General features: G+C 36.8%; 1 protein-coding gene across 4 annotated transcripts in view; it reads right to left on the bottom strand.

Annotated features, from left to right (window-relative positions):
- The window catches only part of SMAD5 (SMAD family member 5), a 56458-nt gene continuing 38881 nt past the window's right edge, over positions 1651-19227 (bottom strand). For 3 of the 4 annotated variants that reach the window (XM_021084785.1, XM_021084786.1, XM_021084787.1), the window contains exons 5-7: positions 11657-11878; positions 9025-9281; positions 1651-7332 (exon numbers count right to left, since the gene is read on the bottom strand). In XM_021084785.1, the coding sequence (XP_020940444.1) occupies positions 7189-7332; positions 9025-9281; positions 11657-11878 (623 nt within the window). In that variant the 3' untranslated portion in view covers positions 1651-7188. Of the gene's footprint in view, positions 7333-8042; positions 8267-9024; positions 9282-11656; positions 11879-19227 lie in introns of those variants that run through there. The other variant, XM_021084788.1, reaches the window with a different exon arrangement.

Genomic DNA, 19227 nt, shown 5'->3' with positions numbered 1-19227 from the left:
ACACGTAGGCCACTGAATGGTGAGAAATGCTGAGGAGAATGAAAACCTTTTTCTGTCTCATTTTCCAAGGTCTTATTTTCCTTCTTTCTGAAAGCCTTCCCAGATTAACACCCATTGTTTTTTTGCTGCTGTTGCCTGTTTTTGTCACTTCAGCAGTCTCATTAAAATATCTGGAGAGCTCAGCTTGATGTAATCTGTTTTGATGTAATCTGATGGAAAGGTCTGCCATTCAACAAAACAGGAGAGAGCTCAGAAAGGACAGTGCTCCCTTGAGGACACGGAATTCGAGAAATACTCTGGAACCAAACCAGTTTCTTCGCAAACTCTTTCTAAAAAGGTGCTACAGCTTCACTCCTAGTCAGCTAAATTTCTGTCAAAGAAGTAAAAGGACTGATGGAGGGTTACTATCTGAAAAGGTTAGAAGGCTACATGTACAGATGTTTAGTAGTTCGTTATGGGTTTGCGATTTTCAGTTCATACTTTACTGTTCAATTCTGAGGAGTTCCCTGGGGGCTCAGCGGCTTAAGGATTAGGCCTTGTCACTGCTGTAGCTTAGGTTCGATACCTGCCCAGGAACTTCTGTTTGCCGTGGGTACAGCCAAAAAGAAATTCTCAGCATTTATTTCAGATAAATAGGAATTATTTAAAATGAAATAGCACATGAGGGGAAAGGGGTAAGAGATTAAGACAAAGTATAAGGAGGCTTTCCAAATCCACCCCAAACATCAAAAACTGCCTCAGGAAACACCACTCACAGGAACTATACATACATCCACTTGAAAAAATATGGACAGTAAAATAATCTTAATCACCAACCCGACTCCTTCTTTCACTTCTCACTTCTATCCAACATACTTGAGAAGGAGATGTTTAAACAAGCTGGCAAAAAATCTTCTTTATATTTTCTCTAGAGCCCCATTCCCCTTTAAAATACAACCACAGAAAGTGATTTAGATCAAAAGAACACAAGAGGTTTTTTAAAACAAAAGTCAGTTTATTAAAGATAGGTTTACAAATTCAACAAAAAAAACCCAGGAATATTTAAAATGTTCAATGGAAGAAAAAAGTACTTTCTCAAAGTCCACTGACAGCCTTCTTATAAATATCTTATAAAATATAAACTTCATCAGAACTGCTGTCATATGAAATAGCATTAGCCACTGAGTCTCACGTCTAAAAGAAAACTGAAGCAGATGTCACAATTGATCCCTCTGTCACCTCAACTGTTTTGGCTATAGCAATTTGAAAACTAATTATCTTCAATCTGAGAGAAAACAACACCTCTCACTGTTAAAAATTGTGTGCCAGAACAAATGCTTTTAATATATGTTTCTAAAATAGCTGGTGAAGTTGCTAGTAAACACCTTCCTAAATGCCTTACATATGAAACAAGAAAAGCCTAAGAAGAAACTGATCCGGAAATGGAGTTTTTTGATGAAGCGTTTCCCTCTAAAGAAAATAATAAGTAGTTTTTTTATATTCATTCTTTTGGGTTAAAATATTTAGTTTGGGTTTTTTCCAGTAGGGTCACATGGGTTTTCATCCTCTCTTTCTAATTGGAAGAGTTTGTATTTCTTACATATACAACACAGAAGGTGGTAAAAGCAGGCACTTGGTGGGGATGACAAAACGAATGTGTGATTGTGAATATTTTTTTTTAAAGGATAAAATTAAGAAAAGCAAGGCTAATTTGCAAAGTGGGTAATCAAGGGTTAATCTACCAAGTTAATTAAGCAGCATCAGAAATAATCTCTCTCTTCCAGTTCAAAGAAGTACAGGAAGGTAAGAGATAATAACAAGAGTCCTTATGGGCTAGCACTGTTCTAAGTACTTTATTTGTATTACTTTACTTCATCTTCCCCTAAATCCTAGAAGGTAGTCTTTTACTTACAGATCAGGAAACTGAGGCACAGATGGTTAAGCAACCTGCCTAAATGCAGAGAGTGACGGAAGCGATGAGGCCCAGCACTCAAATGCAGGCAGGCAGATTCCAAGCCAGCTCTGCTAAGAGCTCTCCTCTCTCTCAACCATCTGGTCAAGACCTCTAATTTCAGAGTGCTCTAGAGAAGGGAAATGAATGGTTCAACTAAAAAGCCTACACACTCTAGATTCAAATACCTTTTCAAAACACAACTAAATTAACAAAGAAAAACACATCAACTGTCTTAAAAACAGAAAAGAAAAAAGCTGATCATTCTGAGCAAACCTCATGCTGATTGGAAAGGCATGGAATATTCATTTTCTATCACTAGTGCACAAACACAGATAACACAGCTGGTCACACAGCAACTGATAATCTCATCCTTTTTATAACTGTACTCAATGAAACATGTTAAGACAACAGAAAATACCCCCCAAAACAAACAAAAAACAAACATTAAGCAGATTTTGAGATTTATTAAAATAAAGTATTAGCAAACGATATGCAAAAACAAAGTTCTTAAGAGTTATGCTTTGAAAAGCACAATATAGTAAAACCTAATACATTTTCATAAGTATCAAAAAGATAACAGAATTGAAGCATGTTGCTAGAATTTCATTGTCTACAACATAAACAGAAGCAGAACAAGTATAAGTAAGAAGCGGACCTACAGTGCAGCCATTGGTTTGGTCTTTATCATCTGCATATGACATAGCTTTTTACAAGAACATGGGCAGTTACATACAAATACCCAGTTTTCATGATTATAATTTTACCCAATTTTAATAAAATGCAACTTTAACCAACCAGGTTAAGGAGAAACCAACCATTTTCTTCAAGAGTCCCTACAATTAAAATACTCTATGAATAAATCAAAGCAACATCATCTCCAATAGTACTAGGAAGGGAATATCAGACTCTAAAAGATGTATTCTTTACTTGGGATTGTCTGGCCTCATTGGGCTTTTGTTATAGCTAAGAAGGCACTATCTATCAACGGGGTAAAACAAGAGCTACCTCTACATAAAATTTTGAACTTTTTAAAAGCAATCTCTTCAAATAAATTCTTATGATGATTTTAAGAATTTTAAGAACTGAATTATCTGAAAGAGAACCACACACACCTTTTTCTCTCTGACATAAACAGTAGAAGTAGCCTGTTCCGAGACTCAATCTTTTCAATAAAACAACTCATCACTTGTTTTACAGCAATTGCTACCAGCAAATATTACAGAATATGCTCCTATTTTTTAAAAACAGTTGATAGGTAAAATCCATCTTACTGGTTTTTGTAAATCATCCAATTTTAGGGTAACATTTCAATTATAATAACTGCATTGTAGAAGATGAGTTTCTACTATGAAAAATCCAGTCTTACAAAGGCTTGACAAATACCGTTACCTCTTGTAATTAGGACAGGCTAAACCGCAAACCAGTGAATTACAAAGAACTGTCCAAGTTTCTGTTCAGCAGGTATGATTCTTTAGAAGAAATGCCTCAAATTCTCTCTCCATGCATGCATCTTCTGTAAGAAGAAAACCTCCCCAGATTTCCACCTGTATTAATCAAGAAAATGTTCCTGCTTCGGGGGAAACAGGCATCAAACCTGAGATTACGACCCCAAAAGCCGTGCTACTGAATACCTGAAGAGATGCCCATAAACTTCTGCCAAGGAGAATCACCAAACCCTTCTAAAATCACCAGGCTATCTACAACCTTAAAGAATTCTTGCTTATGGAGCTGACGGACACAGACTTAGATTCCTACCTGAGAGATTAGGTGAGGATGTAACTAAGAGCACAAAGAAGAGCCCCAAGCCTCCTCAAAGTTAACAGGTCCAAGATCTCAATCGTCACTGGAAGTGGAATTTAAGATTTATCTAAAGACTCCTCCTCAGAGAGTATAAAAAGCTACTTACATATTTTAGTGGGACACGATAATGATCCAAAGTACTGTTTAGCAGGCAACTAGGAAACGTGTAAAGAGATGGCTCTAAACTGGTGTACTAGATGCTCTCTGTAACAGAAGGACAGCTCTGACACGGGCACCGCCAAACTTTAGAGTTTCTCCGCTACAGGCCTGATTTCATTTTTGTATAAACTTTCTCTTTCAAAAGAACTCTATTACAGGGGAACCGTCTCCCACAGGTACTGGAAGGGCATACCGAAGGTTTTATAATGTGAGCCCCAGTCCTTATCTTGACAATAGATTTCAGATCTGAATTCCTGCTGATCATTTACATCCTAGATGAATGTCTTACTCTCAAATGTTATGAAAAGTATAAAACAGCTACACCCTCTTTCTGTACTATTTGGTTTAGCTTGTTGAACTACCTAGTAATATTACTGTGGATTTCACCTCAGAAACCCAGCCAACTCTATTATTATAGTTTATTTATATAACAAGAAAACGTAAAAAAGGGTTTATACTCTGATGTATATATGTGTCATTTAGACTGATACCTTCCTTAAATTTTCTCTATAAAGAAAAAGAGTTCACTTCAGCAGACCAATAACATGTCTACTAGTTTCTATTCCATAACCTAAGACAGGTAATTAGGAAGAGATGTTAGTCAAATGCACCTTTTAAATCTTTTCCAGTCAATATCTTTTTGTTGCTTTAATGAATTACTGAGATTAATTTTGATACTATTTCTCTTTTTGCATTTATCAAACTAGTTATAATTTTATTATTCCCAGACTCTCTTTTCAGCTGGCATATATTTATTTATATGTTGTACATGCTATAAAATGTGATTTTTCTGGTAGTGTTGATGTTTTCATAAATTCGACTATAAACCATCCTGAGGATTACGTAAAAACTTGAACTGTAACTTTCTGAAATGGTTTCTCTCAGGCACCTTTTTCACTGGTAGAATTTTACTTAGTTTTTTAAATCTCACTGGCAATTTTTATTTCCCATCCATTCCTACATTGAGAAACCACAGGAATTATAGAATCAGCTGGACTGAAGGAAGATAGTTCAGTTTTGGAAATAAAACAGCCTTACAGTTCTCACGAAGCTCTTCAGAGTTAAAAACTTTAGTACTATCATTCATAAGCCACACCTCTGTAGAGAAAATACAGAAAAAGCCAATCACATAAAATCCCATTAACTCTAAAGGCTGTTACATGAATAAAAAGTGATTTTTAATTGACTCCAAAGAAAGTATCAATAAAACAATTCAACAGTTTCCACCAGCTCAAGCCCACCGAAGTTGATTACATGTATCTGCCATTCAACCTGGGTGGTTTTTCTACAAACGTGTTCCAAAGATTGTGCCATGAGCCTGGTAAGTAAAAGAATGATGGAACTAGCTAAGTTCTATCACTAAGCAAATAATCCTCTTTTGTGTGGCTGACACATTTCTGGAAGACTGAGTATGCATGTCATGCAAAACTTAGGTTTAAGGCTCAGGTGACTGTCAGAAAGTTTCCTTTTACTTAAGCAAAGGACTGTGAGCATGAAACACATATGGCACTTCATCTGAGAGAAATGAAACCATCCCCTGGCTGCACTTTATAAAAGCAATAAACAATGTTATGGAAAACAAAAGGAATCACATTCTCCTTTCCTCAAAAAAAAAAAAAAAAATGCATTTTTCCCCCCCGCATAAAAGCAGAAAAAGTAGAAAGTCAAACCAAACTAAGAGTTTAAACAGAAGACAGACATGGCTCCACATACTTTCAAAAGGCACCAGAAAATAAGCTTCTTCTCTTAGGTAAATTAGGTGATTTTTCCCCCCAAAATAATGTCTTTCGTTCTTCATGCCACAACTAAGGGTCCATTTGGCTGCTCCACAGAAAAAGAGGTTAAGAGTCCTTTACTCAAAGGCCTTAAGTACAAGTGATTAAATGGATATTTTAGAGTTTTTCACATCTTTCCTCTGAGGACTGCAGAGACTAGCATCCACATAGGTGCTGGGGGAAAAAAAAAAAAAAAGAAAAAAAAAAAAAACAAGGAAAAAGAGCACACATGGTAACTGTTTCCAAATCAGTTAGCTCAATGATCACTGCTGATTCCTTTAAGCATCAGACCAGTGGCCTCATCCTTGGGGCCAAACTGAAGCGGAGAGATGGCTATAGGACACAGGTCCTTGCATGGGGAGACTGGTGCACGTTAAGAACAACGGGATTATATACACAATTTTTAACATTAATACCATCCATAAAACTGCAGGGAATTAAAAAGGCACCTTCAACTGGAGCTACTGAATAACAGTCTTATAATCTAGGCTGAAAATACAACAAAAGCTAGAAAAGAATAACTTCCTACAACTGTAATCTATAAACTGCAGTGTTTAATACAAAAGGGGGTACCGAGGAAGTCAGGATGGGCATCTAAGTCCAACTCACTTGAGTGTGTTTCACAAAAGGTTACACTAAAAACTGTCACCCATCAAAGTGCAAAATAAAAGATTAATGCATGTCAAAACTAGAGTTCTTGCAACATTGGCCAAAAGCAGCAAACACAGCTGAATAAAGCCAGGCATGCACTGGCACTAGCTATAAAGTAGTACTTAAGACAGATTCTGAGTCAATGACATATACTGGAGAGCTGTTGTTTGCAGTAATTTTTTTTTTAAAAGGAAATGTTTTAGAAAAGATATACTGAGTGAAGTCACAACACACTGACAAACATTTAGCTGTATTAAATGTAAATTTTACGATGTCATTTAGAAAACTATCACTTAGCTTTTATTGAACACTACTTGTTAGAGCAGTGCATAGTGTTCCTTCAAATAAAATATATTTTTATAGTTTCTTTTAAGGCCCTACCATATGATTTTATAAAACAGTGAATTACACTTTTTTAAAAAGTTGGTAGGACAAAGAAACTGGTAAAAAAAAAAAAAAAAAAAAAAAGTACAGCTTCTGGAAAATCAAGACTAGAAGGGAAGACTTTCACTGAACACCATCTTATACTGTTAACTCTTTTCCATCGTGTGACGTGTTACTTTTCCAAAAAAATTGTTGGGAAATAAGGCAACAAGTACATTCCAGTTTAAGATCAATGCCAAACTTTTGAACAGGGGCACAATACTTACTCTGCATCTTTCACAACACTTTTGAGAGTTAATCACATGAACATTAATACAAACAAATGTAGATTCTTCACAAAATACAAATGTATTGGTCACAATTATGTAGAAAAAAAATAAGCTGTGATATCTGTTTTCCATGTAAGCTCACAGTATCTGTACTGAAAGTTTCCCTAAAATTAAAACAAGTCCACTAATAATACAATTGAAAAAGAATACTTCTACACTATGAAACAGAAGAAATGGGGTTCAGAGGGGAGCCCATCTGAGTGAGGACTTTATCCAGCCACTGAAGAGGCCCATGAAGATGAATCTCAATCCAACACGGGGTGCTGGTAACATCCTGCCGGTGATATTCTGCTCCCCAGCCCTACAAAAATCAACAGACATCACAGCAAACCACTATTTAAGCTGTCAACCAGTCTAAACCAATTTAAACATACTAACCAAAAAAATACTTTAACAGTAGAGATGAATAGAATGTGTGAAAGGAAAAAACCATCATAAAACCAATCTTAACATTCACCATAGAATTAAAAGCAACACAATAGCTGCATCCATAATCCCTTAATGGAGCAAGATAGGTCTCAAAATTCTTGTTTTATTATTATTATTATTTTTTTTACTTTTAGAAAGGTAATACTGATGCAATATCTCATAATTAAACCATTAATATTTCTGCAGTGAGCAATATTCTCTCTTAATGGGATAAACAAAACCTGGATATAGCCTCATGTAAGTTCACATCAGATTTTGTTAAGTTTTTGATTTTCAGGGGTTTTTTTGGGGGGGGGTAATCAGATAAGGCACTGTAAATCTTATCAGTGGATATAAGTGTAATTAAAGTGGCAATCACATATCCTTTTTTTTTTTTTTTCTGGTCTTATTTTTTTTGGGGGGCTGCACCCACAGCATATGGAGGTTCCAAGGCTAGGAGTCAAATCGGAGCTGTAGCTGCCAGCCTGCACCACAGTCACAGCAACACGGGATCTGAGCTGCGTCTGTAACCTACACCACAGCTCAAGGCAATGCTGGATCGTTAACCCACTGAGCAAGGCCAGGGAGCAAACCTGCGTCCTCATGGATACTAGGCAGATTTGTTTCTGCTGAGCCACAGTGGGAACTCCTATCATTATCATTTTAAGATGGTAAATCATTGGGATGAACTGAGTTGGAACACTTTAGCCTAAAACCCCAAAGAGTGAAACAGAATTTTTTCACTTTTATTTACCAGATTTTTCAAGTTCTCTGCTTCACTGTTTACGGCGGTCCTGGCCCAAGAAAACTGGGCAGCTGTCGTTGGGCTGCAATAGGGGAGTACAAGTCATGTTTCTATAGAAGGGAAGGGAAATGCCTTCGGGGCTACTGATAAACTGCTGCGCAAACTGACCTATAACAAAGCAGCAAGGAAGAACTCACTGGGCTGTGAGACTGTGGGCCAAAAAGAAAGAACCTATACACAGTGAGTACTAGACAACTGCTCCTCTTTGGCTAAATCCAATTAAGGCCCAAGTGGATACAGCATAGGTTGCTTAAATCTATCACTAAAGTTCTAAATTGTGCCCATGAACCATCATTTGGAATGCCAATAAAATCCGGCCAAGAGCAAATAATAAATTTGGTAAGTTCTTTGAACTTTTGCAAGTCCTTAATAACAGAGCATAAAACAAGGACAATGATTTTAGTATTGTCAAGAATTCTTTAAGTCAATCTAATGGGATCTAATAATCACTGAAACTGCTAACGCCAAAAGGAACTTAAAAAGCAATTTTAACATTAAATGTTTTCTAGCAATTTAATCTTTAACCGAAATTCTTTATCAACTCAGCCCCTGCTCAATGTCAAAATCATTATCAACTACTTTATAATGTCTGGATTATAAAATAAAATCTCAGACCAATCACATGGTTTAAATTATAAATTGAAGGATATCATTTAAAAACCTGTTAAATCAGGTCAAAAGTAATTACTACCTTTCAAAGACTTTTAAGAAATCATCATCTGCAGACATGTACTATTCATATTTACAGTGACTCAAAGCTACAGATCACAACCCGCTTACCTTGACAAAACTCATTCGAATGGTACACATTTTGGTGAGCTCATACACCGCCTCGAATCCATGATTGACAGACTGGGCCAGAAGCTGAGCAAACTCCTGATTGTTAAAAATTTTGAGGCTGCAGCTGCTGGGAATCTTGCAGACAGTGGTAGGATGGAAGCCGTGATGAAAGTTGCAGTTCCTACTCTGTACAAATATGCTGCTGTCACTGAGGCACTCGGCATACACCTCTCCACCGACATAGTACAGATGAACACCTTAAAAAGACAGGCATGACAGAAGTCAACTTAAGGAAGCAGTACAATGAAACCAAAGAGGCTGTAATAGGTGCAACCAAGAATAACCACTGAACATAACCAGTTTTCAGACAGATGCTACCACTAGGTGGCCTTATATCGCTGAAGATAATCAAGATGTTGATGCCTGCCTACATTTAAAAGGACTCAAATAACTAAGACTTCGGCCTCCGGTCGGCAGCACACTAGGTTACCAGTTCTCAGGGGTTTTTTCCCTTTTCCAACAATCATTTACTGTTTCTATGAGGGGAAACGATGGCAAAAAGATCTCCCTGAAAAACACCTTCTGATGAATCCTTTCAAAGGAATATTGGTGCTATCAACAATCGTAAATAGTTGTTTGGCAAAGAGCTTTGCACTCTTTTTGCTAATGCAAAGGTCAGCTGCAGCTGCATTAAAAAAAGAAAGCTCGGAGTTCCCATCGTGGCGCAGTGGTTAATGAATCCGACTAGGAACCATGAGGTTGCGGGTTCGGTCCCTGCCCTTGCTCAGTAGGTTGACGATCTGGCGTTGCCCTGAGCTGTGGTGCAGGTTGCAGACGTGGCTCGGATCATGCGTTGCTGTGGCTCTTGTGTAGGCTGGTGGCTACGGCTCCGATTAGACCCCTAGTCTGGGAATCTCCATATGCCGCGGGAGCAGCCCAAGAAATAGCAAAAAAAGCCAAAAAAAAAAAAAAAAGAAAGCTGTAAGTCACAGACACAATTTCAGATCATAGAAGAGGCTTTAAATGGCAGGTCTATTTTACTTTCCTTTAAAAAGATGTTTTTGACACTTAAATTACATATAAATAATACATGAACATAGCTTTAATATGTAAAAATTAAAATTATATAGCTAAAGCTGAAGTTGTTTCCAACTTTTCACTACTGCAAATAGTACTAAAAAGACCATCACTGTATGCACATACCTCTGCACACATGTGAGTCACAGACTAGCATCAGGCTCTGATATTAAAAACTATGCTTTGCTTATGAGCAAATAAAAATGACCTGTGGAAGAAAGGATCTAGAACTGTATACCAGGGAAAAAGGGAAAAATGATTCTAGAATTTATGAATTCGCCAAGCAGATTTACTGTATTAAGAAAAATCAATGCATAGAAGAAAGGCATTCTTTTTTTTTTTTTTTTTTTGTCTTTTGTCTTTTGTTGTTGTTGTTGTTGTTGTTGTTGTTGCTATTTCTTGGGCCGCTCCCGCGGCATATGGAGGTTCCCAGGCTAGGGGTTGAATCGGAGCTGTAGCCACCAGCCTACACCAGAGCCACAGCAACGCGGGATCCGAGCCGCGTCTGCAACCTACACCACAGCTCACGGCAACGCCGGGTCCTTAACCCACTGAGCAAGGGCAGGGACCGAACCCGCAACCTCATGGTTCCTAGTCGGATTCGTTAACCACTGCGCCACGACGGGAACTCGCCGAAAGGCATTCTTACCTAAAAAATAATGGCTAGGTGATAATTAAGTCAAAAAAGAATGGAAACTTTCTTTCCAACTTATTTTTGGACACATCATTTTTCTGAATTTCTATAAGAAATTACATCACAATTACAGTTATTTAACTTTTGCCCCTAATTTGGACTTAGACTTTCTCAAGCCAAAGAAACAAAAAGTAGTAAGTAGTAAAAACAAAAGACAGGCAAATGGCTCTATCTGGGATGGGTTCCTTGTGAAAAGTTCCTTGTTTGTTGTGGCAACTGTCTTGTAGCATGAATTATATAAAAAACCTTATTACTGAATTTAAAAGGTGGGAGCAGTGGCAATGAAGGCATTGAAGACTTAAGTCTTTCAAACTGGAGTTTCTACTAGAAACCCTGCTCCTCCAACATAGCAGAAATTCTTCTAAGTTGTATCAAGGACTATTCAGCTTTAGCTATATAATTTTAATTTTTAAATACTGAAGCTATATTCATACATTTATACATAATTTAATTGTCAGATATCATAATTTAAAATTTTTAATCTTTCACTGACATTCACATATTCAACAAATATTTTTTATGTATGTACTATGAATGGAAATAATAATTCTATGCTACTGAAGACAATGTTGTGAACACGGCAGATTTCTGTAAAGCTTATATTTCAGTTAAAAAGACAATCAAAAAATAAATATAGAAGTAGTATGATTTCAGATCCTAAGTGTTATGAACAAAAAAACAGCCAGGATAAAGAAAAGAAGTCTGATTGTGTCTTCACTTATTTTCAGCATCTGCAACTTGAGGGCAGGATGTTGTGCCTAAAATTTCTCCGTATGCCCCAGCACCTTACACTATGCAGAATACACAGCCAGCACAACAAATGACTCAATTCAACTGAATGCAGGGAAATGTCGAAATCACCTTTTCCAATATGTCGCCTAGTGTTTTCAATTGTCGAATTACGATTAACATTTGACAACAACCCCAAGCAGAATCTACTTTTGTTATTTGAAGGGTCTGTGAATCCATCTACTAACACACTAGTAGAAGATGCATGGAAAGCTTCCCCAACACGATTATTTAATTCATAGTAGACAATTGAACACCAATGTTTGGGCTCTTCATAGGCAACAGGCTGAACATCTGTGAACAAACCAGACAGAAAAAATGTTTAATGATTATGAGATCATTAACTCCAGTTTCTGTGTTTCTCTTTAATCCAACCCAAGCGCTATATGAAAAAGAAAGATTTGGGGCTACTTCACTTAAGTCTCACTGTCTTTCCTGGACCTCAGTCTATATCAAAACAAAACAAAACAAAAAAACATCAGAAATGCCCTGAATATAACATTTTCTTAAGTCATACATATACAAGGATGGGCAACATCACATTTTATACTGTTTTTCTAGCAGAATCTAATCTGGGTTTAAATTTGAGATGACAAACTTCTGTTTCAACAAACTGAAAGATCCAATTATACCAGTATCCGTTAAATTATTTTAAACAAAAATTTGAACTAAAAAACTAAGTAAGACCCTCAGCAAAATAGGAATAGAATGGAACTTCTTCAACTTGATATAAAAAAATGTATAACAAATTTATAAAAAATTTAGGGAGTGCCCATCGTGGCACAGTGGAAACAAATCTGACTAGGAACCATGAGGTTGAGGGTTCAATCCCTGGCCTCACTCTGTGGGTTAAGGATCTGGCGTTGTCGTGAGTTGTGGTGTAGGTCGCAGACTCGGTTCAGATCCTTTGTGGCTGTGGCTGTGATGTAGGCTGGCAGCTGTAGCTCTGATCTGACACCTAGCCTGGGAACCTCCATATGCCGTAGGTGTGGCCCTAAAAAGCAAAAAATAAAAAAATGTAAAAAAATAAAAAACTTACAGTTAACATCATACTTGATGGTGAAAAACTAGAAACTTTCCTGCTAAGATCAGTAACAAGGCAAGGATGTTCTCACCAGTCCTTTTTAATAATACACTGGAAGTCTTAGCTAATGCAATAAGATAAGAAAAGGAAATAAAACACACAGATTGAGAAGGAAGAAATAAACTGTCTTTGTTCACAAATGACATGACTGTCTCTGCAGAAAATCTGAAAGGACTTACAAAAAAACTCCTGGAACTGATAAGCTATTATAGCAAGGTTGTAGAAGGTAATAAGGTTAATATACAAAAGTCAGTCACTTTCCCATACCAGCAATGAACAAGAGGATTTTAAAATTAAAATCTCATTGCCATTTACATTGGCACTCAAAAAATGAAACACCTAGGTAAAAACCAAACCAAATAGGTATAAGATCTATATGAGGAAACTATAAAACTTTAAAGAAAGAAATCAAGGAAGAACTAAGTAAATGAAGCTATATGCCATGTTCATGTACAGGAAGCCCCTGTAGTCTCAAGATTTCAGTTCTTCCCAGCATGACCTACAGAGTCAAAATCCCAGCAAATCATCTTGTGGATATCAATAAACTGATCCTGAAGTTTATATGGGGAGGCAAAAGACCCAGAATAGCTAACACATTAAAGAACAAAACTGGAAGACTAACACTATCCAACTGGGGACTCGTTATCAAGCTACAGTAATCAAGCCAGTGTGGTTTGGCTAAAGAGCTGACGAAAAGATCAAAGGAACAGAAATAGAAGCACATAAATATAGTTAACTGATCTTTGACAAAGCATCTCCATTATTTTCAAAAAACAGAGAAAACACAGTCTTTCCAACAAATGGAATAAGAACAACTGACATTCACATGCCAAAAAAAAAAAAAATCTAGTATCATACACCCCTCATGAAAATTACCTCAAAATGGATCACAGACCTATGATACAAAACCATAAAACTCTAGAAGACAACACAGAAGAAAATCCAGATGGCCTTGAATATAGTGATGGCTTTAAGATAACACCAAGCACAATTCATGAAAGAAATAATTGATAAGCTAGCCCTCATTAAAATTAAAAACTTCTACTCTGCTAAAGAAACTGTCAAGAGAATAAGTCAAGCCACAGAATGGGAGAATATATTTGCAAAATCCTGATAAAGGACTGTTAGGCAGGAGTTCCCACTGTGGCTCAGGAGACCAGTATCCATGAGGATGCAGGTTCAATCCCAGCATGTTAAGAATCCAACGTTGCCATAATCTGTGGTATAGGTGACAGACAGGCTCAGATCTGGCATTGCCATGGCTGTGCATAGGTAGGCAGCTCCAACTCTGATTCCACCCCTACCCTGGGAACTTCCATATGCAATAGATGCAGCCCTAAAAAGAAAAAGAAAAACAACAACAAAAAAGGACTGTAACATAAATATACAAAGAACTCTTAAAACCTAATATCCCAATTAGAAAAACTGGTCAAAGGTGTGAGGAGACATATCACTGAAGAAGCTATAAACATGGCAAATAACCACATATAAAGATGCTCCACATCTTATGTCATCAGGGAAATGCAAATTAAAACAGCAAGGAGATACTACTACACACCCACTAAAATGACCAAAATCCAAAACACTGACAACACCAAATGCTGCTAAGCATGCAGAGCAATAGCAGCTCTCATTCACTGCTGGTAAGAATATAAAATAGTATAGCCACTTTAGGTCAATGTATAAATAAACTACAGTACACCAGATAGCAGAATGTTATTTAACACTAAAAAGAAATGAGTCGTCCAGCCATGAAAAGGTAATGGCAGAGGTGGGGGTAGGGAGACTTAGATGCATATCACTAAGTGAAGAAGCCAATCTGAAAAGGCTACATACTGTAAGACTGCAATTATATGACTTTCTAGAAAAGGCAAAACTATGGAGACAATAAAAAGGTCAGTGGTTGTCAGGGGTTGGGAGATGAACAGGCAGAACACAGAGGATTTTTAGGACAGTGAAACTATCCTTTATGATACTATGATGATGGCTACATGTCATTCATTTGTTACAAGCCAAAGAATGTATAACACCAAGAAGCCTAATGTAAACCATGGATTGGGGGTGATAATGCAGTGTCAATGTAGGTTCAACGATAATAATAAATGTACCACTCTGATGAGGACTCTGAGAAGTTAGGGAGGCTATACATGTGTGTGCGGAGGGGGCATATATTTCCACTCAAATTTGCTGTGAACCTAAGGCTGATCTAAAAAAATCAGTGTGAAGAAAGAAAGGAAGGAGGGGGAGAGAAAAAAATATAACTAAGTAACCATTTACACCTTTGGATAAAAGGTGGTATATACATTTTAAATGCTAAGTGCTAGAACAGCCCATTGAAATAGGTTAGTACATAATATAAAATACTGGCCAAATTCTTATTGGTAAAAATCAACAATTCATAATGGAAACAATGGATGAAGCGACACATGGAAGCTCTTCATGAAGAGCTAGCAGGGTATCTTCCCTGGAGTTGAAACAAGGTAGAGAAGTCATGGACCCTCTTTTTTTTGTTTGTTTGTTTTTTGTTTTTTGTTTTTTCTTCAAGAAAAGCAGAAACAAAAAACGTCCAAGAAAAACATAGGAGTTGTCACAATGCCTATGTAGGCACTGCAAAAGACTTAACTTTTAAAATTCAATTCTGATTATTCAATTGCAAAGAATTCAAATGAGGGGAACAAAGAAAAACACACCAATGCAGACCTATAGTGAGAAGTACTAAGAGCTCAGATTTTAAAGAAGTTTATATAAAAGATAGAACAAAGAGGGGCGCATAACTAAAGACACACATATAGATGCATAGCAAGAAGTTATATAAAAAAAAGCTAAGCCAAAAAAAGACAATTTTAGTTTGAATAAAAAGAAGGAAAAGAGAAGTTTTGTCTCTGCTCAAAGCAAAGGACATATCGTTAACCAGTGAGTCAGGGTGTTACAGTTTAACTCTTTTCCTTTTGTTACTCTCTGTCAAAGAAAACAGACAAAAAACTCAGAACACCACTGAAATGAGAAGAAAATTTAGTGAAAAAAGACATCTACAAGGGTAAGGGGACTCTAAAGGGACTCTGTTTTGGCCAAGACAAATTATATTCCAAGGACTATCTAATATACAATACCACTGAAATTGCACTCTCTGATCACTGGACAATCAAGAGAAAGAGCAGGTAAATGATAGATGTGATAAATGTAGTTCATATTTTCAGAAGAAGGATGATAATACCATTTATTGGGTACTACCTCTGCTGTATGCCAAGATCATTACAAACTGTCTAATTCAATCAACATACTAACAATTCCTGTGTAGTATTATCTCTATTATACAAGTGGAAAAACTTCGGCTTGGATATTTTTTTAAAGCTACTCTAAGTTGCAAAGCAAATTAAGTAGAGATTTGGGAATTCAAATCCAGAAATTCATGTTCTGAGTTTGCTCTAAATGAAGATCGATTCTATGAATAGTAATCAAATTAGTATTGGAAAATTCCTAGATAAATTCTAGATTTTGAAAAAGCAAAAATATTACTCAAACATTAACAATATTAGTAGCGGGGCTTAAAATTTAACCACTTTTAGGAATGTGGAGCTCCTGGGCAAATAGAGTGGGACATCCAGTCATTCCATATTATCACAAACATACACAAAACACACAAAGACCTCATTCTTCTAAGAAATATATACAATGACAGCACCTTACATCCTCTAAACTTGTGACAAACTAAGAAGATTAAGGTCTCAAAGTGACTTTAAAACCACAAAGCAGGAAACCATAAAAAAAACAAAAAACAAAAAGACAACCTACAGAATGGGAGAAAATAGTTTCAAATGATGCAACTGACAAGGGCTTAATCTCAAAAATATACAAACAACTTATACAACTCAATAGCAAAAAACCCAACAACCCAATTGAAAATTGGGCAAAAGACCTGAACAGACATTTCTCCCAAGAAGATACATTAGATGGCCAACAGGCACAAGAAAAAAATAATCAACATCACTGATTATGAAAGAAATGCAAATCAAAACTACTATGAGGTACCACCTCACACCAGTCAGAATGGCCATCATTAATAAATCCACAAATAACAAATGCTGGAGAGGGTGTGGAGAAGAGGGAAGCCTCTACACTGTTGGTGGGAATGTAAACTGGTACAGCCACTATGGATAACAGTATGGTACCTCAGAAAACTAAATACAGAAATACCATTTGACCCAGCAATCCCAATCTTGCATATACTCGGACAAAACTTTCCTTGAAAAAGACACATGCACCCACATGTTCATTGCAGCACTATTCACAATAACCAAGACATGGAAACAACCTAAATGTCCATTGACAGATGAATGGATTAAGAAGATGTGGTATATATACACAATGGAATACTACTCAGCCATAAAAAAGAACAGAATCATGCCATTTGCAGCAACATGCATGGAACGAGAGGCTCTCTTATGGAGTGAAGTAAGTCAGAAAGAGAAAGACAAATACCATGTGATATCGCTAATATCTGGAATCTAATATATGGCACAAAGGAACCTTTCCACAGAAAAGAAACTCATGGACCTGGCGAACAGACTTGTGGTTGCTGGGGGTGGGGGGAGGAAGGGAGTGGGATTGAATGAGAATCTGGGGTTAAAAGATGCAAACAATTGTATTTGGAAAGGATAAACAATGAGATCCTCTCTATAGCACTGGGAACGATAGTCACTTACGATGGAGCATGATGGAAGATAATGTGAGAAAAAGAATGTATATATGTATGTGTGACTGGGTCACTTTACTGCACAGTAGAAAACTGACAAAATACTGTAAATCAACTATAATGGAAAAAAATAAAAATCATTTAAAAAATTTTTTTAAAAATTAAATAGTAAAGTGAGAAAGGCTACAGAAAAAAAAAAATAGCGAGACACCACTTCACATCCATTAGGATACTATTCTTTAAGGGGGGGGGGGAAGAAATAAAATAACAAGTGTTGGCAAAAATACGGAGAAATTGGAACCCTACTGCACTCCTGGTGAAAAAGTAATGGTGCAACCACCGTGGAAAACAGTTTGGTAGTTCCTCAAAATGCTAAACATAAAATCTAGAAATTCTATTTCCAGGCATGTAATACCAAATGAATTAAAAAACAGAGATTTGGAGTTCCCATCATGGTGCAGTGGAAACAAATCCGGCTAGGAATCATGAGGTTGCGGGTTTGATCCCTGGCCTCGCTCAGCAGGTCAAAGATTCAGCATTGCCATGAGCTATGGTGTAGGTAGAAGATGCGGCTCGGATCTGGCATTGCTGTGGCTGTGGCGTAGGCCGGCGGCTACAGCTCAATTAGACCCCTAGCCTGGGAACCTCCATATGCTATGGGTGCAGCCCTAAAAAGACAAAAAGACACACACAAACACACACACACAAAAACAGAGATTCAAACAGATACCTATACACTGATGTTCACAAGCAACACTGTTCAGGATTGTCAAAAGCTGTAAACAACCCAAATGTCCATTAAGCGATAAATGGATAAAGCAAATATGTTATATCCATACAACAGAGTATTTTCAGCCTTAAAAAGGAATGAAATTCTAATACATGCTATGACCTGGATAAATCCTGAAAACATTATGCTAAGTGAAATAAGCCAGACACCAAAGAACAAAAATAAGGTTCCACTTAGACACAGTAATTAGAATAGTCAAGCTCATAGAGATAGTAAGCAGAATGGTAGTTACCAAGGGGGTAAGGTGAGGGGGAATAGGAAGTTATTATTCAACAAGCAGAGTTCTGTTTGAGATGATGAAAAGTTCTGAAAACAGTGATGACTGCATGACACTGTGGATGTACTTAGTGCTACTGAATTGTACATTTGAACAACAGAGACCCCAAAACTAACAGAAGTGAAAGTAGAAATAAACGATTCAGTAGCAATAGCTGAGGACTTCAACCTCCCTCTCTCAATAACTGACAGAACTAAAAAGGAAATAAACAAGGATAAAGAAGAACTGAACAATACCACTGACCAACTTTTATCTAACTGAAATCCACAGACCCTATGACACCTTACAACATCAAAATACACAGTTTTTTCAAAGGCACATGGAATATTCTCTAAAAGACACTACATGTTTTGCCAGGTGTTAGCAAACCTTTTCTGCCCATGAGGTCTACCAACATATAAAAAGGATTATATAGCATAACCAAGTGGGATGCAAATACTTTAGGTTTTGCAGGCCACATACTATCTCTGTCATATATTCTTTAACAACCCTTTAATAAGCTCAAAACCATTCTTAGGTCACAGGCTATACAACACAGGCATAAAACAAGTTTCAAAATTTAAAAGAACCGAAATCATGCAAAATATGTTCACTGCTCATAACAGAATTAAGTTAGGAATCAATAACAGAAGGAAATTTAGGAAATCTTGAAATATCTGGATATTGATTAACATGCTACTAAATAATCCATGGGCCAAAGAAGAAGCCACAAGGGCAATTTAAAAATATTTTGAACTGGACAAAAATGAAAACAAATACATGAAAACTTATGTGATGCAATTAAAGGCTTGGTTAGAGG

Source organism: Sus scrofa, chromosome 2 (genome assembly GCF_000003025.6).
Source record: "Sus scrofa isolate TJ Tabasco breed Duroc chromosome 2, Sscrofa11.1, whole genome shotgun sequence".
In the NCBI taxonomy this organism is placed as follows: Eukaryota; Metazoa; Chordata; class Mammalia; order Artiodactyla; family Suidae; genus Sus; species Sus scrofa.
Note: the sequence above shows the minus strand (reverse complement) of the source record. Positions and strands in the feature narration are given on the sequence as shown.